The 23465-nt window shown below is 40.7% G+C and overlaps 1 protein-coding gene across 2 annotated transcripts in view; it reads right to left on the bottom strand.

Annotated features, from left to right (window-relative positions):
• Positions 1-23180, bottom strand: part of LOC127355964 (paralemmin-2-like) — a 30584-nt gene extending 7404 nt beyond the window's left edge. The window contains exons 1-3 of one of the 2 annotated variants that reach the window (XM_051387312.1): positions 23056-23180; positions 4365-4416; positions 3051-3131 (exon numbers count right to left, since the gene is read on the bottom strand). In XM_051387312.1, the coding sequence (XP_051243272.1) occupies positions 3051-3131; positions 4365-4409 (126 nt within the window). In that variant the 5' untranslated portion in view covers positions 4410-4416; positions 23056-23180. Of the gene's footprint in view, positions 1-3050; positions 3132-3616; positions 3670-4364; positions 4417-23055 lie in introns of those variants that run through there. The other variant, XM_051387313.1, reaches the window with a different exon arrangement.
• Positions 23181-23465: the final 285 nt, after the last annotated feature.

Genomic DNA, 23465 nt, shown 5'->3' with positions numbered 1-23465 from the left:
CCTCTCAAGAACTACATGTCCATGTGTGTTGGGGGAGTGGCTTTGGAGGGAAACCTGAAGGGAGGGGGTTGGATTTCTTCAGTTGGACACTTTTAAAAAGTCTTCTCCAACATTAGCAACACTAGCTTTAAATATGCACTTGATGGCTACATGATATCATGCAAAAAAACAGAGGCTAAAGCTACATGTTCCAGGCAAAAAGTCAGCATCCTCACCAGTTATCCATGCAGAACACATGAAAGAAAAGAAACAGCATTGTATTGCAGTGTAGAGCTATTTTGAAATCTATCTTGGGAAATGTTCGCTGGGGGGAGTTTAAACATCCCCATAAGAGCGGTACAAAGCTGCTAATGTTACCCTGAACTCTGATGGCATTCAGGACTGGCTTCCACACAACAGGGAAATCCCAGGTGCTAGTAATGAATGTAAGCTCACACATAGTATGTGTATACATACATAGTACATGTAGTTAGTTCACAATATGCTAACTCTTGGCTTTGGAAGTAACACTAGGTTACAGGTAGTATTGAGTCGGACATGCTACCAATTGCAGCATACGTTAGAGCAGATAAACCCTGTTTAATCTGTTCCTGCATTGTGACATTTAGAAAAGACACTACCTTTCAAACAATTAGGATACAGAGTATTGATATTACTACAGTCCTGTGTTGTCTGGTTTACCATGTGTAGAAACCCAAAGCTTGACTATGCCCAAGCCAAACCATGAAATTACAGCAATGATGTCCTTCACATGATGCACTCTTGCCCAAAAACAATTTTTCCCATTAGAGAGAAAGAAGCAGCTGTAAAACGGTGGCTACATTTTTTGAGCATCACCACCCCCCTGCAAATCAGAATTTGAGCCATTCAGTAAGATAACATTTGGATAGTCTAGAGGAGTGCTAAACTGGAAGTTTATCTGGGTTTCATGCTCCACTGAGCAGCTTTCATAGGAATAAACGGAGCGCTGTCTCTAACGCTGTATTCAGTTCTCCTTTATACATCCATAACTATGTTTTGTTACAGTTTCTAACCTATGATTGGATTGGCTCTGGGGAGGGGTTTAGCGTTTACACCATATTCCACACTGAAAACATAAACATAACAAATAACACATCGACACCTTCTGCCTTTGTTGACCTACAGTACAGAAGCATTTATTAAGGGACAGACACACAGCGGGCCACCAGCCAGTCTGTCCTCTGCCACTTTGGCTCCTCTAAAGACCAAACAAGCTCTGTGGTTCTGCCATTTTGGATCTTGCGGTGGATGACTAAGGCCAGCAGGCTGTTATTGTCTGAGAATGACAGTAAAAAGGTGTCACAGCTCTGTGCCACAACCCAGAGCCCCAGACACCCTGCTCCTGCAGTTAAAACACAGTCTGTCACTCATGCCTTGCTATTGTGTGGGAGAGTGACAACCTGAAACTGCCCTTTTTCAAACACTTGAAGCCCCAAACTCTCAATCCACCTCTCCATATAAATCTGTGCCATGTAACCATGCATGGGTGCCGCTCTTGGTGGGTGATAATAGACAGTAGTTGCAGCAGAGAAGCAGAGAATACATTGCCTTTTGGGGGGAGAAAGGGACAAATTCTGCCTCACATTTAACCACCGCGAAGATGAAGAAGGCGTTAGTGTATCTTCAGGCTAAACTTATTCAACTGTAGCTGGGATGGTCTGTCCCTGCTGCTAGCAATGCACTTGCCCCGAGGCAACGGGTGGTTGGAGAAAGCAGAAATGTGTTGCGCACTGTTTGTGTGGGAGGCTGTTACAGTGTGCATGATGCAGCACTAGGCTACACAGATAATGTAGGTTGTTATGTGTTGTTTATTTTCAAAAGAGCATGTCCTGGAGGGAACATTAAAGTAGTTTATGTGATGCATAACAGCTCAGTGCAAAGAATCCCAACCCATACACAAATAATGTCCCCTTTTCCCTTTTCTGTCATCACCACTTCCCCTCCTGCTGTTTCTTTCTCTTAATGTCGTCTTATTATTTTCAACACTGGAACAGCCAGAGATTGAATTCAATTAATTTCCTCCTGTAGATCAGGTTGACATAGTAACAAAGAATCCCTGGTTGTGGAGCTTTCTGCACATCAAATGCAATATGCTTGTGTAACTAAAAAAAAAACTTGCTCATGTGTAGCTGGGAGTAAATCAGAGTCATAATGGAGTCCAAGTGACCCCACCCAGAACACTTGAGCTAGGCGTCGGCTAGCGAGTTTGGCAACAGTCACAAGACATGACATGATATTAGGGTGGGACCCACCAATGGTCAATTTTTAACATGCAGCAGCTGGGATGGAGGGAGAACAATGAAAACTAAACGGGTAGATCCAAGCCCTCAGCTTTCACAGCATTTACAATTTTTTGTAAATTTGTATTGTATGTACAAAAGCAATAAAGGAACATTTTGACATTTAGGATATACTTTGTGGCCGAGAGTAAGATGAGAGGATTGATACCACTCTCATGTCTGCACTGTAAATATGAATCTACCAATAGCAGCCAGTTAGTTTAGCCTTAGCACAAAGACTGGAAACAGCGAGCCTGGCTCAGGTAACAAAATCTGCCTACCAGCATCCCTAAAGCTCACAAACTGCTATATGTTAGTTTTTGTATCTGTATAAAAACCGAAATGTAAAAATGACACGTCTGGGTTTTAATTTGTCCGTCTTTATTTTAGTCATTATGCTACTAGCAACAAAGCGAAAATGCGTTTTTCCCAAAAAGGACCACATTTTCCAAAATTAAAACAGCGATGTGTCGTCTTTTAGAATTTGTCTTTTGTACCGATGAAAAAACAAACATATATAGCATGTTAATTAGAGAGCTTTAGAGGTGCTGTAGGCAGATTTTGTTAAAAGACCTAGGCTAGCTGTTTGCCCTTGTTTCCAGTCTTCATGCTAAGTTGTTAGGTAAGCTACAGTGCCCTGAATGTGCTTCTAGTGACTGTCGAAGCTCCTGTCGAAGAGAGGGGTGCAGTTCCACTTTAATAAGTTTGGGAAGGATTTGCTTCATTAAGAAAAACATTATGTGCTATCACCTTTCTCTGGGCTGTCTTCAACCACTCCTCATCTGTCTCTCTCCTAAGATTCTTCTCTTCTTCCTGCTGTCGACGCCTCTCCTGACAACAGAAGTAAAAGTGAAATCTTTGAAGAGGGAATGTGAGGAAAAAGAAAACAAAAACAAAAAAGACTCTTGGAGTGGATTCATCTTTCCTGTTTCCAGTTGTTGAAGTGTGTCATCAAACAAACAGAGGGAACACTCTGGACTCCTATGCAGTGGTTGTGAATTTTAAGAGATTATTGAGACAATGACACCACTGTGAAATAGATTCTCATACCACAGCTGATAAGGCAGGATGGTCAAATTCAGTTTTACAGTGTCTATTTCTAGACCTGAAGACTGAATCTCTAATCAATCCCAAGTCCCCTCACTTTGCTTCTGTATCTATCAATAAAATGTTAAAGCCATTGAACGTAACAGCCAGTCTACGCTGCCTTTTGACACATTTACATACATGTAAGGATTTACATTGCTTGAAAGTCACTTAAGTCAGTCTAATACACACAAAAAATTCAATTTTCTAGGAGTGTTATCACTACTTACCCTTGCATTTAAAGTCTTCCTGAAAATTTTTATCTCAGCAAAAAAAAACTTGAGTTATTCCAAAAAAGCAGGTTAATGTGCACTTCTTCTACTGACAGACAGAACTTGATCCAAGAACTCTGTACTTATGCTGGTGGGTTACACCCGCTTTTTGATATAATTCTTTGGTAACACCCCTTTGCAGTCATGGTCCGTGAAGACAAGGACTTCTTCTGTATTAAAGCAAAGTACTGAGAACGACAGAGAGAGAGAGAGAGGGGATATTTTTAGGAGACGTGACCGACAGATTGCAGCAGGGAGATACAGCTGGCGGAGTGCGGAGATGCCGAGAGAAATAGTTCAGTGACATAGCACATTGTATGCATGCTATCGCAGTATCTGTACTGTTAATGGACGCTGTAAACATGCTGAGGTCCACTCCAGGCCCTCACTGTCTCTGGTGAAGTGGGTCACTTGTGTTTGGGCAGATTTTACATTCGAGGGAGGTCAAGCAGGCTCCACTCAGGCCCTCCAACCTTTCATTTCACAGATCAGTGATTATTGGCCAGAAAGTTAACTCGGGGAATGTTCTTTGCATGCTCACTTCAGGCGGTGCAGATCAAGTAAGACCGTTCCGCTGAAGTGACACAAGACAATGTTGGTGCGGTAAGATTATTTTGACATGAGGTGAAAGTTCAAGTTGGTTTAATGCAGACTGAAGTGGACAGTAAAAAGGCAAAAGTAAAGACAGAAAGAACTACATTCTCACCGTTATGGCTTGCAGCCTTTGTTGGTACATCTCTGCCTCATCCATGCCGGGCCTTAAAACAAAATACAATAGAGATGTTAAAGTTGTTAAGCAGTTATTTTTAAGGAAACGTGAGGGAGAAACACATTTATAATCATCAAAATACACCAAACAGGATACATGGACTAGAAGGAATGTATTACAACTGTACAGCATATTGTAAGTATTTGTTACAGTAATTACATTACAACATTATTTATCAAATCAGCTATAAATTAGTTCAGGTAACTTTATTTGTACCCACAGGTAGAATTACTGCAGAACAGCTAAACAGACAAGTCAATAGTTAACAGGCATTTGGAACATTTTGTCAACAACCCCTCTTCTAATTTGACAATCATGAAGCTTGGAGCTGATGAAGGATAAGGCTGGGGTTACTTTTGTAAATTTTAGGCATGTTAGCAGTGTGGCTCTAGGGATAGCAGTGTGGGTAAGATGGTTGGTCTGTTGGTCTGAAATATCCCTAAGTTTGAGACTGGATGTTGTGTAATGGACTTAACAGCATCATCCACATTATAGACAACACAAGAGATGAAAGGAAAAGTCTGATTACTAGAGCTGATTCAATGATGAGCCCTGATAGAGTTCACATCATTCATAGAGCTCAGAAAAAGGTTACAAGGGGTACAAACTTTGCCAACATTCAGTATCTCAGAGCTGGTCTTCGCTCCATATTAATGAGGAGGCAAATTCAAAGGATTATTGATTGATGGAGGAACACTCACTCACTGAAAGAGAGAGAAGGAAGAGTGATGAAGAGACAGAACTGTACTATATTGATCCGCTCACACCCTGACTCACAGATTAAATATCTAAGGCCTTGCCAAGACACAGTCTCAGCCTTGACAGGCAGAGTGGGAGGGAGAGCGGCCTGTAGCGTGAAGCTGTAGATAGACATAGCTCACATTCCGCACACATTTAGCTTGCACTCTGAACTTTTTCAACGTAGTCCAGGCTGTAAAGGGTACTTTAGCTCCACCTGTTGAAATTACATTTTCATAACTGTGGCCCTGACTTTGTTCAGTGATTATTGAGTTAGGGGCCGTTCAGATGTTGCATCTTTTGCACGAGCGAATGCGTCATTTTCAATGGAGATGGTGACAAAACCTAAAGCGACGTTGTCACATTCACTATGACAGCCGCGACGCGCCGTAGACACCACGCGCTGCTCAGGCGGACTGTGTGAACAAGCCGTGACTGTGAAAAGCATCTCTGACAGTTCAATAGTTTTAGAAACATCTGGGGGCTATTGGATGAAGGTAAGTGAAACGTAAAGGAAAGGAAAAAGAAAAAAAAGAAGTAAAAGAAACAAAAATAAAATAATTTCCCTTTTGACAGTTTGGGATGTGAGCATTAAAATGGTGGCTGATCACATTAAACACTTCTCATGCTTTGAACTGTGACCAATCCATTTTTTAACCATGATGTTATCTATTCAATTTGAATTTCTTCACAGACATTAGGATATGCACAGAAGCTTAATATAAAAGTAATGCTCCTTGGTTCATAATCCTGTGACAGACTTCAGACTTGTTACATCAAGGCGTCTCACTGCAAAGGGCCGTCTCTTTGAAGTCAGCAGGCTTATGAACCCTTTGAGATGTATAATAAGTTACCATTAATAACTGTTTGTTAGTTCACCAGAGATCCGCTTCAGGCCCCCGTGTCCTGCCTGATGAGTCATGGTGCCGCTCAACTGGAGAGCGTTAACTTCAGCTCTCCACTTCGTATCAGAAAATGAGGTGATGGAGTTCTGGTGTCCCTGTGTGCTCTTTTCTGGCTCTACAAGGGGCACTTTCGGGCATGAGGAGGGGATAATACAGAGTGCATATTGCTGTGACCTCTGTGCAGGGGGACAGGTACCAATCCCCAGTGGGAATAGGTATCATATTTTCACTTATATACAGGCAGGTGACTACAATAACAGGACTTGCACTGATTTGTTATAGTATAGATACATGGCCAAGAGTATGTGGACACCCCTGATGGAGTGCAGCACAAATTGTTACAGACATCCATTTTTTCTCAGATGACGAATGCGACCGACTTTGATGATCTCTGAGTTTTCCTCTAGCGCCACCAAGAGGTTGACATTTGTGCTTTTGAGTTAATAAGTCTATAATTATTAGATGGATTGCTATGAATTTGATAAAAACAGGTCAGAATTTCTACTTATACAATTCTTTGATTTATTACCAAATACCTGCAAAACTAACTACATTCAATGCAATTCAATTTTATTTATATAGTGCCAAATAATACCAGAGTAATGGATAATACTCAGAACACTTCTCTAGACCGTACTCTTTGTAATATTATTTACAGAGACCCAACTAAACCATAACCAAACACTTTAGGGCCATGGGGCCACTATTGGAGCAAAAACAACTATTCTTTTTACAAATATGAGTGGAGAGTTGTGTAACTATATCTCAATCTGTGTGTGCATAATCAGATTTGTAAGTGTGTTAGATGATCTCTAAATACTTACTGAGATTTGTGAATGTGTGTTCAGAATCTGTAAAAGAAAAAATAATCTCGAAATCTGTATTCATATTTGCCTGTATTGCGATTTGTGATGTTTAGACAAATCTTGTAAATGCGTACATACATATTAATGGATGAAAAGTCTAGAAAAACAGACAAGTCATCAGTGTTTTTACACGTAACTCTTGCTACACTTCTGCACTGCTACTGAGGCATACACACAAATCTCTTCACACACACAAATTGCCACATGAATCTGCAGATCTCTGCCACGGCAGAAAGACCCTTACACAGAGTTGTTACAGATGACTTGTCTGTATTTTCCAGCTCTTGGAGCAAATACTTTTCAGCCATTAATATGTATGTACACATTTACAGATTTGATTAAACATTTTAAAATCTCAATACAGGCAAATATGAATACAGATTTCGAGATTTTTTTTTTTTACACGTTGACAAAACTGAATACGCAGATTCCTGTACACATTCCCAATCTCAGTACATATTTATAGATCCTTTTGCAAATCTGATTATGCACACACAGACTGAGATACAGTTACACAACTCTCCACTCACTTTTGTAAATACTGGTAGTTTTGCAATAATAATGGTCCAATACAGTGGCAAGAAAAAAACCTCCTCAACTGTACTTTGTGTTTAGTGCTAATAAGGAAACATTAGTATGCTAACAGGGATGTCTCTCTACTGCCCTCTACGTCTTTTCTTTTGAGCCAAAGCCGAAAGCTGGCTTCCTCGGCTAGCTCCCTGTTAGCATGCTGATATTAGTATTTATCTTGAGGGACTGCTGTGCCTCAATACAGCCTCACACAGGAGGAAGATGAGTTTATTAGGCACGATTGCTCACTCTATACACATAAAACTGTAAGCCAAGTAGCTTTAACTGTACAGTATGATTTTAGTTATTTCGGCCATCTCAGACTGCTTTGAAGTCTGAGACCTATTGGCATTTCTTTGATTCTATTTACAGTGGCAACAATTTGCATGGCTAGCTGTTACATTACGCTATTATGACTGTCATGTCACCAATCTAAGGTTCAACTGGGGTTTTATTTCGATGTTTACATGTTTATTGCTTATTTTTCTGATTAAAAATGTTTGAAAAAGCAATATAAAAATGTAGTACATCTAAATGTCACCTTTTTGTGTGGTTAAACTTTATTTATTAATGAGTATGGGAATGAAAAAATATTTTGGGAACCACTGTGCTAGCTTATCATTAACACTGTACATTTATACTACATTCTATATAGCTAGTTTATCGTTCACACTATACATAGCAAGAAATAGCTTTAAACTTAATTTGATCTCTTGGTATCGTTCATATTCATAGTAGATATGTCAAAAAGCTCTTTGCTACGATTGACACTTTCTGTTAAACTGCAAAACTGTATTTTGTTATACTTTATTGACGACAATAAGATCAAAATCCCACAAATCCCTGCTGACAGACTCCACAATTGCATAATAGTTCCACATTGTCCATGATTTTTGCAATGAGATGCTGAAAAATCTCCTATGGTGTAATGTTCAGGTGTACACATGAACATTGAAGGGGATATAAAGGAGTTACAGAAGTAGCAGCAGGAGTTGTAGCAGTAGTGACAGTACGGTAGTGTTGCTTTATAATCTCACTGACTGAACTTTGTCACTGAAAGCCAAGTGATGTCACACGTAGAACAAAGCACAGCAGAGATCAGAGGAAACACAAACATCAAGACCAATTTGATCTGTGACACCCAACAACATCCAGCGAGTCCACAGGTGGCACGTGTACCGCGTCTGTGTGACATGCGACGGAGGAATAATGAGGACCTGTGGCTGTTCATGAAGCAGGAGCACTGCTGGGAGTTTTCGCTCTGTTTGAACATGAAAAAGAAGCTCATTGAGAAGCACAAGGTCACTGACAACCCAGAGAGAACTGCTATCTCCTCATGACAGCAGCCTCAGCCGATACATGCACACACACATGCACGCAATAACACGAAACAGCAGCCAGCACACTGCCTTGGAGTGAATATGAATATGATACTATAGTATATGTGCTGGGTATATGAGTGTGCGAGTGTGTCGCCTGGAGGTTAATGAGATGAGAAATGGGTGACAGTGGGGGTTGATGTTTTGTTGGCAGTGTAGCCAGTGTTTCACAGACATGGTAGCCCAGCTTATATGATGGATGTTAATCATACATATATCTTTCTCAGGACGCAGAGAGACAGCAAGACAACCCAATACCTAAACAGCCTGATGACAAGAAGGGCACCAAGTAACTATGGGAGGATTAAGAGGTTTTGAGCGTAAAAATGAAGGAAGGCGAACAGATGTGGATTGAATTCCATGGAGGTTTATGACCCAGGAGAAATCCCCACGGTCTAAATAAGAGAACAGAATGTCTCTTTGCATCAAGCACATGACTCACATTTAGTGCTGCAGCGTTCAGTGGGCTGAAATAGTCGTTTAAATGTAGTTTTTTCAGTAAAATTACTTGATGAGCAAGTTATTGTGTTTTTTTAAACACATGGTAGAGGTGTTCTCCAGAGGGTGGGAACTTTGATTGTGACTGTGGACAGAAAAAAATATTTATTGTTATTACTTAGTTCCAGTGAAAGCTGATATGATCAATATCTTTAGAATAACAATCTATAAAATGACAGTGTGTAATAGAGAGGTGTTGCACGTAGTGATCAACTTACACAGAATTATCACCTGAATCTGCAGCTGCCCTCAGCTTTATAGTAAGTTTCAGCTCATGTTTAACTGTCCGGTCCACAACTTTATTGTTTTGGTTCTCACTCTCACTTCTCACATATTGTAATTATTTACTTCATTTTTCAGCCACAGCATGCAGCTGAGAGATTAAACTCAGTGCGCACTAGGGCTGTCGATAAATATTCTAAACTTATTTATATAATAGATTTACAAATGTAAAAAATAATAATACACTTGATTCTGAAAATGAATAATCGGTTGTAGGGGGAAAAAAGCAGCACTATCACAGCTGTCTCCCTCGAGCTCTAGTGTGGGTCTGGTAAGGAGCAAGGAAAATAAGCTATATTTATTACATAACCCACTGATACGAAAGGAGAAATAGCAAAACATTTGACACTGAGCAACATAGAGCCTGACAGGGAGAGAGAAGCCAGCTAACTTAATAGTGTGTAAACAACTGTAGGATTACGGACAAAGTCACCAAAAGGAAAGAGCTATTGCTTGAGCAGAACTAGTGTATGTTTAAATGTATAGCAGGCAATTATCTGATGTAATGGAGAATATACAACATTAAGTGAGTTGAGAGATGCTATTATTTGGTAAAAAAAAATCAATAACAAAAGAAAATATAGTTTGTCAATTTTTGTCAGAGAAAAACAGGAATTCTTTTCAGCCTTTTCCTTTGTCATCAATATCCTCAGTCATTTCATAAATTGTACCAAATCGTGAGTTGAGTGCAACGTTACATCCCTAGTTGGTGGAAAACAAAAAAGGAGGGTAAAAATATTAATATTAATAATATACACTCATCAGGTGGATAGAAACATGACTCTATAAAAGTCTGTGTAACAACAAACACAACATTGAGTGTGCAGGCGCTGCGAATAACTCAGTAAGCATTAAAATAACATCAATGGAAAGTAACGTCTTGTGGGAATCACTGCTTGGTGTTAATGTTAGCGAGCTAGGCTGTGATCTATTTCTGGGCTGGGGAAACACAGGAGGAGAAAACATGCCTTACTACTTGTACTTTACCAGGTAAAAAAAAACCACCACCTTAATTTCTTTGCTGCAGTTTGAAGAAGATGGACAGTATGCAGAAATCCTTCCTCACAGTGCCCGCTGCCTCCAGTGGTTTTGATTTTTTCATGTATGCTTTTTCAATACAGCCACAATTGGAAGCTGCCTGCTCGTAAAAAGTGAAAATGTTGACCGAGCCTTCTGAGGCACGCAGTTAAAAGTGCACATAGAGCAGAAGAACATAGCAGTGGGAGTACTGCAACATGCAGATAGGTGGGAAATGCGTTTCAAGCTCTGCACTCTTTCTAAGGCGGCTTTGATGTTGACATTAACAATTGGAATCAAGAAAAACGATTATATGCCTTCCTCTCCTGGAGCTTTTGGAAGTTCTTCTAAAATGCAAGGAAGGTAAAAAGGAATTGTGGATATTCTGATATTTAAAATGTCTCTCTGGCCATTTTAGTGCCCAGTCATGACTTATGTGACTTCTCTTTAGTTGTTAAGGAGGAGCATTTTCTGCAAGCCAAAGGAAAAGCAGACACATGGATTTCAAAGCCTGTACCACTCACACGAGGGGTGGCATCTTATCTTCTCCAACCTTATCTTCTCCTAGGGGGTTCAAAATGGCCTTTTACAGCTGTCACTTCCTTTTAACGCACGACTCACTTGTTCAGGTCTGGCAAGAAGTGACGAGAGTGGGTGTGAAGTGTTGGAGCATCAGTGGTACACCAGAGATGAGGCACTATGTGCCTCTGGTTTTGAAAATACAATTATAACAGCAGGGGGAAAAAAATGAAACGTCTTTTTAACGATCTTCAGAGTAGCAAAATCCCAAAGGAACAGCAGTTAGGAGGCAGAAATGAATCTTGTATTCTGTTTCAACATTTTCTGAAGAAAAACTGACTTTTGTTCTGTTCCCACGTGTAAAGTCTGTCTGAGCCAGATCACTTAAAAAAGGAGTAAGGAAAAGCCAGGATGCAGATGTTTGACCCTAGAGAAATATTCATGGGGTGGCCAGAGGGTGGAATGGAGTCTATAAGGGGTGGCAGAAATATTTGCTGATTTGCTTAATTACAAATACTTACATGTAACAATATTATTATTATTTTAACCAAAAAAATTACATTATTGCAGCATTGAAGCATTGAGTTAAAATATCTAAAAGGTGGCATCAGAAATCAATGAATTGTTTGTTGTCTAAAATGCGCCCATAACAGATCATTAAATTAACTGCATGCAGCAGTATGGGAGTTTTATAGCCTGTTCTGTGTGGTCTAGCACAACATTTACTATCAAAAGAGCCAAAATCTGTCTGAAGCCACAAAACTACTACCTGAGCCTTATAATGCTAATTTCTTGCCACAGATCAAGAAAAATCCAAAGATTAACTCCACACAGTGACACACAGGTAATGGATCCCGTCTCACACGGCCATAATACAGAGAATATTGTGTTCGGCATGGACAGTTTTTTTTAATGGAGCGGGTATGATTCAGTGTTGACCAGTAATGGCAGAGTTTTAGCATTGTGTCCACAGTGGATGTCATTTGTCAGACGTAGGAGGACACTGGGTGCCAGCCAGGACTGGCAGCCTCCTCTCAGCTGATACCAGAGAGCCCTGGAGGGGGTGACTCAGATCAATGTGCTCTGTGTCAGGGACTTCCCTGGGGCAGACACCCCCACACACACATACACACACTTGTATTCATTAATTAAGTTAGGCCTAACTGTGTTTCCTCTCATAATCATCCAGTGTGTTTGTTTTAATGTTTCTACACATGCAGGTGTGAGCATGTGGGCCTCCATACTTTTATCTGTACATTTCAGTCATATCACGTTACTCCCATCCTTCTAATGCAGGTACTTGTGCTTTCTGTCTTGTTCCATGTGAATATTCTGTTTTCATTTCAAGCTTCGAGGTCCTCCTCTAACTGTCAGATGGGCTTATCTGTGTGTAGTTGTCATCTTGCGGCACAGATTGTGAGCCATCGTGTGTGTCTGCTCCCTTCAAAGGCCTGCGTGCAGCCTGATGTCAGTGTGACTTACTTCATCATTGGCTCAAATCAGCATCAAAGCCCCGGCAGACGAGGTGGCTGCAGATGGATGCTGTGTGCTCGGTTGCCTTGTTTGTCTGAGCGGCTCTGTCAAGTATTTGTTAATTAGAAAGAAGGGACGCCCGTGCTTCCCAGCTGGGTGAATGCTGCTCTGCGCAGCCATCAGTATTTAACCCCTCCCTTCTCCTATGATCAGTGAAATATAATCTTGCTCATTGTTGCACACTGAGTTCTTTTCTGTCTCGGTTTGCTCCCCTGTACACAATCGAACTTTCTCAAAGCACTCCTCGGCATACATGCTTTGATGCTCTGATGCTCCCTCACTGTTTAGCTAGAAAGAGAAGTTAGGTATTATCCACAATGTGTCTCAAATCCTACTGCAGTCACTCCTGAGCCCTGGAACAGCTGTGGGATTGGTGAAACCAATGATTCCACACACAAACTGGTATTTCTAAAAAACAAACCTCCCTCATACTTCAGACCAAGCATACAAACTGTTTTACAGAATGAGCCTAGTGTAGGGTTATCAGTGCCACCCGTCCTGTAAAATATGGGATCATCCCATATTGAAAAATAAAATGCACTGTCCCTTACTGAATAAGAACAGGATGTGATTTGTCTCATATTTTTGTGTGCAGCCTACTCTGATACACTATGTTTTCACATGCCGAGTCACTCAACATCATTGTTGTCCTGGTTACAGAGACTCAGACTCGTTTTTGTAGGCGAATACCTCCAGAGTTTGTCCAAATACAGACCTGAATGGCAACTGGACCACCAGTGGTTCAGTTTCATCGGTGGGAATGAGTATTAAATCAAATAGAGTACTTTCTGTTGCCCGTGGTGGACTGTCCGACCTAAAGCCACATTCAGCAGGGACTGCCATGTCCGAGCAGCACAAGGGCAGCAGACACAGAGTGAGAGTTATTTTAACAAAATTTTGCCCATGTCTATGATCTGACATTTTTATGAGTAATATAATTGATGCAACTGTCCTTTACTCTGATTGACTCTGTATTTCCTTTTTATTCATGTTGAGGGTAGCAAAGGACATAAAAAGCACAAATTGTTGCATAAATATTAACCAGAATGCAGAAAATTAAGTGTCTGACATTCAATATCTCATGAGGGAGGACACCCAGACAACCTTCTTGGTTTGTGTCACCCAGGCATGGAGCAGCTGTCAATGTGTCACTTATTTTTCACACACTGAAGGTGGCAACCCTGGCCAAATGTGACATACAGAAGGGAAAAGGAAACATGTTCCGTGTTTATAATTGTTTAGCAGTCCACACAGTGATCTATAATATGCCAAGCTAAGATGTATGTATAAATTAAATTTCAGTTTCAATATCTACATCGGAGGAGTCATTTTATTTTTCAGTGTTTTTTCATTCAAGTCCATATGAGTGCTATAAACAGTGCTCCTGTCTTTATGCATACACAGTTTTAGTCAAACATTTACTGTTTTAAGTGTCTGAACCCAGGATTAAAATTTGGTAATGTATGTGTTTCAGGAGAAATATAAATATGTGCGTAAATGCAGCTGAAGAAGTTGCGACAGTTTTCCAGAACAAATGGTATTCACAAACTGCTGACTCGGCTACAGTCACAACAAATTAACACAAGTTGCTGTTTTAGCTTTAACTGCTATAGGACAGATTCAAACATGTTTGTGTGTGTGGTGCAAGAGCTTGCACACTTTATGCTATGGCAGTGTTAAAGTGGTGGTGTCATAACTGATGCTGGGATCATCATGTTCACTCTCTCTCTCTCTCTCTCTCTCTCTCTCTCTCTCTCTCTCTCTCTCTCTCTCTCTCTGTATCACCTAAGGCTGGCCATTATTTAAATGTTGCCACAGTTGCATTTCATGCTCGTGCCCCCTCTGCTGTGACATGGCAACCAGCAAATTGAGCTCAGTCCAATAAGTGAACCAATCTAAACGTGTGTGTAGAGCAAATTAATTCAACACTATGCAATGATCTCATAAGGCTCATAAAAGCAGTGTACATTATTGGAAGAGTTATTTAGTACTGCACTGAGGCAGGCAGAAATGCCCTGTATTTGCAGTAGACTTATGTAAAAAATGTAGACTAAGCATCAATCAAAGTGATGTGTAATGTCCTAGTTCAACAGTCAAAATTACTTTTCACATAATGTATCGTATCATTTTATTCATATAGTTTGTGTAAAAAGAAAAAACCTAAGGTTCCTAAAATAACCATGGGATTTATTTTCGTCACGCAGCTGTTTTCAAGGTCTTAGTCTACTTAATCAAGTTACAAGTTATAAGCACTGCGTAAAATATACAGAGGCAACAATGCTGATTATAGCAAATGTAATGAGTAAATGTGTGAGATAGTTAATCTATCACTCAGCGAGGACCTTGGTCAAGCTATTTTGGCACGTAGCTGACATCTGCACTGAACTCTAACCCCTTCTTTTTAAAGTTGCATGCTAACACACAAAGGCCCAGGGGCAGACTTTACCATTAGGCAAAGTAGGCATCGGCCTGGGGCCCCCAAACAAGAGGCCTCCTAATGGCTATATATATGTATATTTTAAATCACAGTATGCATTTATATATAATATGATATAAAACACAAAAACCTATTCAGTGAAACTTTGGCACAGATGAAGTGAGTCTTGGAAATGGCAAGTGGACCAGCCCGAGTAGCTACAGTTAGAGGATCCACCAGCATCGTTTCAGTCTGCTGTGGCTTATGTTAGCGGTAATACTTCCAATACGATGAACTATTTGCCATCGACAGTGTGTCCGCTGACAGCACAAGGAGGAGAGAGTCTGGTAGGGAAGAGCAACTCCTTAAAATAACAAAGCAGCATTTAAACAGATTCCGACATGACAAAATCCATAACTAAAGTATTAACATGTTATTTATATAAAAATAACAAAGCAGCATTTTGTGTTTGCACTAATTATAAATCCTATTCTTTAAATTAAGATTAAGTCTTTTATGCTATTATCCAAGCCAATAGTTGCTTAAATCTTTGTCTCAACTTAATTTGTTGACTTCTTCTGAAGACAAATTCTGGGACCTGCAGGATTTTTTTGACCACCCGCTCCCAACACCACTGCTTCTGTGAGATTTGCTTTGGGTCCCAAAAAACCCACAGGATCCCAATCCCAATGCAGCCTTCTATTCAGCCAGATTCAGTGCTCAACCCGCGAGAGGCGGGTCACCAAAAACTTCTGTGAAAGACTGCTGTCACATGGCACGACCAGCTCCTCAACGAGTCCCTACTTCATCCGAGAGTGACAGTGAAGATTTTGCTATTGACTGGTCTGAACATATGACTGCACCCATGGAAAACTGTTTAACACCAATAATATTGTGTGAAGTGTGAGAATAAGGCACAAAGGAGGCCTTCAAATCACGAAATCCAGCCCCGGAAAGAACGCACAAAGCTTGTAGGAAAAGTTAACTATACAATATAATCTGTTTACAAAGTCGACAGCTTTACTTCCATACAGTATGTCGAGGTGTCTTTACTTGCACAGAACTAGAGCTTCCAAAGTCATCTCGGCTTTAATCGTCCATCTTCCATTTGCTTGCAGCTGAATAAAGCTAATCTTTGTGCTAAGGCGCTATAAGCCTGCAGTACCTCTCCATGGGATATTTCCCTCCTGTTGAAGGAAATCAAAGAGCTTCTGCAGCCTACACATTTATGATCACACACACAGATTCACCCACATTCTCAAACAGAAACATATGATTTCACCAAATGCGCGCACATTGATTCACCCACAAAGTAGCCAGAAGGACGTGGCATGCTGGCTCTTAACAAGCTCAGAGCAAGAACATACAGCATGGGCTGAATTTGACAGACGTGACACACATGAGGAGCAATTATGCAGCATTGTCTCTCTGTCCTCCCACACTAACTGCCAATTGAGCTCTGTCTTACTCTATCTGGCAGCACTGCTTAAATCTTGTTTATTCAGCACAGCTCATGGAGCGCTGGGGGCACACACACACAGAAATCTGATCTGTGAAGGAATGTGTCTGTATGTTTTGTACCACTGCACTGTGCTGCTGGCTGCCTGTGAGCTAAATCCACATACAGCAGCAACGCCCCAGGTACAGAGATAAACAAGGGGCCCTGTTTAGGCCCAACAACACTTTTCCGTTTCATATTTACTTCAGGTCTATGTTTGAGGCTTCCCTTCATCTCCTCTGCCCTTCCCATATCTCTCTCCTCCCCTGAGAGAGGGGAGGCAGGGATCAGTGACGGTCCTAGAGTCAGATATAATGGGTGCACATTGCATGAAAAAGGATTAACATTTACTGAAGGTCAATATATGGTGCTAATTGCAGTTTTAAGGGGATTAAAGGAGCAAATATACAACATGCATTTGTTAGCACATTGAACTGCATATGCTAGACATCAGTGATGACCATACCATAAGCATTATTTCCCACTTTCAATAAGTATGGTATGAGATTAAAAATGCAGAGGCTTAAAGCTTGTTTCACTGTAGATAATCTATCAAAGTCCAGTTTCATCAACATCAAATTGCACTGCAGTTTGATCATATCCGCACATTGACTTCACATATTTAGCTGTAAGTCGCCAGTTAACAGGGTCACTGGTTAAACCAAAACACTGGCGAGCGCCACAGCTGTGGCATATTGGGATAATTTGCAAATCAGTCTGCGTTTTCTACAGCAGGACTGATTGTGTTTCCAGTCAGGAGCTTTTACAGAGCGAGTGAGGCGGAGGCTACGTGACTTTTTCTATTGTAGTCCTGCGCTGTGGATTGAGAGATATTGAGTAGCACTGCGTTTTAGACAGCGCTTCTGCTGTGTCGAGTCTCTTCAGCCTTGCCACTCAATGGCACTTTTCTGTCTTAAAAAACAAATACTGTCCTGCCACAACCGCACGTGACGTCACGTACAGCTTTTTGGATTGTTAGACATATGATCCTTCATCTATCTAGTGTCAGCTGGCAATAAAATTGGAAAGAGGAAAACTATTTTGGGCAGTAGCAAAGATATTTCTGGCCTCTGCTGATGCGCTTTCTTTAAATAGCCCTTTTCTTCAGATCACTTCATATTTCTACTTAATTTATTTTCCCACTTCACTTAATCTGCTTTGCTTCTGTTTTAAGATGTAAAACAAAGCACTACAGCTATTAAAGCCTTAACTCCATCGAGGAGCAAAGTGCTCAGTCACACAGGCTCTTAACCATGACAAACATGGGATCCATTTAAGAAAATGATCTCACTCCCTGGCCCCAAGCTCATTAAAACATACAAATAGTTGGCAACTGGCCTGTGACCCACTTTTTTAATCCAGACTTGGTTTAAACACTGATCTAGAGAGACACAAGGTATTGCAGAGGGGTTATCCAGCTAAAGGTTGAATTAGGTTAATTAAATGTAGGAAGGAAGAACAAACTACTCATAATCTATCCACTTTCCGAATGGAAATGATCTCCATTATATTCTCCTAACAAAAACACTTCAGCGTGTATAATAATGAGATATTGGGTTAATTGGTGGGTTAATAATTTGTACTGCTTTAAACGAATATTCCTTTTTCTAACAGGAATCCTCAGTCATTGAGAAGAATGCCCATAAGCAGTTAGTTGATTACTGCACCATAAATCAGCTTCATGTCCTATGCTAACCACCATGCTGAAACAGCTCTTCTCAAAGTGATCAATGATCTAGGAGTAAATAGTGACATGGGTGACGTTTCTATTTTAGTATTATTGGATTTGAGAGTCGTGTTTGACACAGTTGGTCTCAACCTGTCTAAAATGACAACGATTTTCTATGTCTCACAGGAATTTTGTGTTTAGGAAAGTTGACAATATACTGTATATGGAGTCCCCCAAGGGTCCATACTGGGCCCACTGCTGTTCCATTTCAGTCACCTCCACAAAATACAGTTTATATTATCACAACACACAGTTCCACACGTTCCTTGACCTTATCTTTGTGTAACTGGCTGAATTCATCATAGACATAAATAATTGGAAGTCCTACAACTTCCTGCAGCTCAGCAAGGACAAAAACGAAATTCTTAATGTACTAAAAGTCTGTGGCAAGAAATATGTTCTCATATAGCTTCTATCTGTCCCTGGAAAGTATCACACAGGTCAGAAATCAGGGTATTATCCTTGATACTGACCTTAATTTTCAGAGCCACATTACTAACATAGCCGTACTGTACTACATCATCTTCACCTCTGAGCTAGAGTGGGCTCTGATTGCACATTCAACATCTGAATGAGTGGACAATGTTTCCATAAATGTTAATTTATGAGCCCCATGCTGACCATATCTGCACTGCATACTCCCCCCTCATAACTGGGTCACCTGATGAGAGAGTAATGGATCTGTGGGACAGAGGGTCTTATAAATTATGCAGAGTAAGTGAGAGGTAAAAGACAAAGAAAGAGGTTAGTAGATGTATGACTGTAACAAGCAGCTGGAAAAGAGAAAGAGATGGAGTGTCTGAGACTGTGACGGCTGTGCTTCTTTGTCCTTTGTTGGTCTAAAATGAGTTTAAAAATGATGGCTGTAATCTGCAAATAAAGCAAACAACTAAATCAGGGCAGAGGTTTTGTGTCCCAGTGGTGCCTATCCATCATGTTGCAGAGCTGATTCACAGGTCATAAGCTGACAGCTCATTGTGTGCTGCAGGCCCCTGCTCTTTTTTCAGCTTGTCAGCCTGCGTATTCTTGAACCGTTTTAAGCCACATGATGGACATCAACAGCCTGGGAGTTTTAGAAAGAAAAAGGTGGTGGGGAGCAGCATTTCAGGTTAGGTCAATGCAAAACTGAGTGATCCATCAGTGTAATTGTATGAGAACGTGTCAGCTTCCTCGATGCAACAAATAACACATCAGAGCAAAGCAGGGTGGAGAGGAGAGGTGTTAATTAGGTTGACGCCTAGACAGATGGAATCTTATTTCCACAATGTGCAAGTTAAATAGGATCTGTTCCGAAATTTTTTTGAGGAAGACATCATTATAATAAAAGAACCGTGAGTTAACTACACTACACATCATATGACCAACAAAGTAAACAAGAACACATATTTGCCAAATGAATAAAACTCAATGTGATGTTGCTGCTGTCTGACCTAACTGGCTCTAAAAAACATACAATGGCATCCAAACTGAGGCCATTACAACCACAACACATCTTCCCATTAACATGCTGGCAGCATGGCTCTATTGATGGTGATGGTGGTCTGTTTTCTTTGGTCCTGACCAAACTCAACAACAGAATACATTTTTACAGACATTCATGGTGGCCAGAGGGTGACTCTTACTGACCTTGGCATCCCCTGACTTTTCCTTTTTTTTTTTTGTGAAATGTCTCAACAATTATTGGATGTATTGTCATTAAATGTAATACATTAAACTAGGATGTGGACATGGTAAACATATCAGCTAAACATCATTTTGTTATGCTAGCGTTAGCATGTAGCTCACAGCACTGTTGTGCCTAAGCACTAGAAGTGGAACGACCACAGCCACAACAGCAGAATATTTAGCATTTGAAGCAAAAATACTGATCAATATTCACTGGGAACTATTTGACCATGCTTCAAAGCTAGTTCTGCAATAGCAAACGCAATTAGATTTTTTTAAGATTGAATGACTATTTGAAAAATCCTGATCCATCCCTAATGACTTTACCAAGAAATTTTCCAACTTAAGCTCAATTAACCCGTTAGGTTGCAGGTTAGAGCAACCACACTGCCAAGTGCATCTCAGGTGCGCCTGCAGTGAGGCTTCACTAGAGAATTGATTTCTCACCTATTTTTTTCCAGAGCCACACGTGGCTTCCAGCAAGAAATAGACAAAGGAAAGGATCTGTTCATAGTCATATCGACATTATAGCAGCACATATATGCCTTCACTACGATGTTTATATCTGTAAAAATGTAGGATTTATTTTTACTGTCTCCTGTATCTGTTTCAGATTCTCACGTTTCTGTGGACAGAATCCATTCATATGCTAACAAGGCTTTTATTGTTTAAAGGTAAAATGTAATGTAGAAAGATAGGGCTGGTAGCAGAATTGCTCTCTGTGCGGACACCACAGGCGTGCGAGCCGCAGCAGTTCAGCGTCGCAGCCGTCTCGCACTTCTCACGCATGCAGTGTGGACAACGTGTCAAATATTCAAAACTATCAGTTATCAAATACACAAAGAAGGGGGCTTTAAGATTAACGGATTAGAAAGGATGTGGAAGTTGTTCATTCTATAATGAATGTGAAGCCTGTTAGTAGAAGATACTACCACATCCCTACCACTCTGTTACTCACTGCGCTTCACATTTTGGCCTCACAAACTGATTCTGTGCTTGAGAGTCATCTATAACCAATCGTCATACATTAAAGAGCTGTGAGTGGTGTGATAGTTAAGATCCTGCATCATTTTCATTTCATTTGCCTGTTCAGAGGATTTCATGGTGACCTACAACCTTCCACCCCTTCTCCATGTCACCAACACTTTGAACTCCCTGTGTAAAGTCCCGACACCGCAGGAGCATTTTTAAAGATTCTGTCCAGATGGAGCGTGAAGAACTACTCCCTTCATCTCTCTCCTTCTCCCACCCATCCTCTCTTCATCCTCCGCCCCCACCACTGCGTGTCCTACCTAATGAGGCGCTCGGCTTCAGCATGTGGGTGTCTTATAGTGAGTCTCAGCAGCCTAAGGCTCCAATCTGGATGCTTGTAACACTGTCAGGCCCTCAGTGTGCTGCAGATTTAACTCTGTCTCTCTCTCTCAGATGCTTGGAGACAGCTCCAACATGCAGACACGTATAAACACATACAACCAAATGCATCAGCACACATACTTCATATTTGGTTCCCTTACATTATATTACTGTGTAGGAACTCACCTTTGGGAATTTTTATTATTAGGACGTGACACTGTCATGAGGTGAGGTTAGCTTTGGTTTATCTCAGCTGTTTCACCTGAGAGAGAAAGGTTGATGCTCTGAGCCATGGCAAAATTATTCAAACTCAAAAATATATGGCAGTGGATAGTGTTAATATCTATCACAGGTGTGATGTTTCTGTATTTTTACTTTGGTGATTTATGTACATTTGTTCCAGTAGGATTTTGACTGCAGGACTTTTACTAATATCAGTCTTTTTTCCTTGTTGTAATATAATTATTACTTAAGCAAAGTATCTAAATACTCCTTTCACTGCTGTAATGTTTCTATATTTTATTTGTATAGATAAGAAATTATATTATATTTATATTTGGGTGACATCTGGATAAGTTGTGGTTCATTACAATATGTGACCGTTTAGTTAAAATAGACAGACACTTTAAGCAGTATTGCTTTTGCCATATTTTTCCTCATCTTTGAAGTTGTATTTGCTAATGACACACTCAGTTTGGGTAACACATTTAAAGCAATTATTATCTGATATAAAAAGCCACACAATGTGCACCTGTGAGCAAAATCTGGTGGAAGTCAGCTGACAATATTCATTATAACACAGCAATTTATTTTAAGGATGAGAAATGTGATTGGAGATCAATTTAGAAGCGTTCCTGCGTTTCCTAATCACAGCCTTTTCACCATTTTTCACCCAAGACCCAAGAAAGTTAACTGACACCTCAGATGGATTATTGCCACAGACATCAGAGGAGAAAGCACAGACAACAGACAGCAGGCGGAACAGCACACAGGGAGCTGGGGCCAAATTGGTGGCAGCAGTGATGAAGATGATGACAGTGATGCTGATAGGTGGTGGTTGTGTGCCTGGACTGCAGCCACCAACATTAATAAAAGCAACCAGACTAAATGGGCTTCTTGTGCCTTGGGTGGCAGACAGAGTGTCCCACAGCTATTTGTCTCCTTAACAGTTGGGTCATATTAACTCTGTCTGCTGCCAGGGACGGAGGTCTTTGAGGTTAGTGGGGTTTCCACTGGTGGGGACACATTGGAAGTCACCCATGAATGACTAGTTGTTTACTGTGTGGTCTGTACTGCATATGAAATAGCTATTTTGGATGCAAACTGTAGTTTTATTTGCGCTATCACTAGGTATTTGCATTTGTACAAGAATATCCAGAAATGTTCATAGGCCATTTCTTGCACATTAATTTATTCTTGCTTTCTCATCTCTACCCCCAACATTTTAACTCGTGCAATAGTAACATAGCTGCTTCTTTAATGCATTTTCCTCAGGCACGAATTATTAGTAGAAATAAATATCCCAGAGGTCTGAATGAGTCTGAGCTTTCTGGTGCTTGTTTGTGGACGATTTTTTCATAACGGATCGTTGTGAGAAAGTTCACAAAATAACTGGTTGTTTAGCAGGAATAAGCAACAATGGGGGGAAAAAAGGTCTTACCTTTCACAACTTGCAGGTGGTAGAGTTCACAGCAACTAAATTCAGTGTTACCAAATGAATGGGGTTGCAAACAGGCTGTGTAAACTCAGTACGTACACTCAAATCCGTGCATTTAGTAGTTTCAGTTTCAGGCGGAGTTTTAGGGAGTCCAAACTGACCATAAATTCACACAGTGAGAGGTGGGAGTGACTTCAGCCCCGTATGTGAGTGTGTAACTGGAGCAGACACATCGTGGCGCTGCAGACTCTAACGTCCTGCAGTCAGAGGGCAACGACACCGTTAACTTCACTGTCTACTTCACTGTCTGCTCCATGCTCTCCGGACTACAAACTCTAAGGACTACAAAGTCCCGCTTCCCAAAGTTAGCAGGAAGGACAACAAACAACCCCCTTAACTTTCTGCCAATCACA

The sequence above is a fragment of the Dicentrarchus labrax genome, unplaced genomic scaffold (assembly GCF_905237075.1).
Source record: "Dicentrarchus labrax unplaced genomic scaffold, dlabrax2021, whole genome shotgun sequence".
Lineage (NCBI taxonomy): Eukaryota > Metazoa > Chordata > Actinopteri > Moronidae > Dicentrarchus > Dicentrarchus labrax.
The sequence above is the reverse complement of the archived record's forward strand: the minus strand, read 5'-3'. Positions and strand labels throughout refer to the sequence as shown.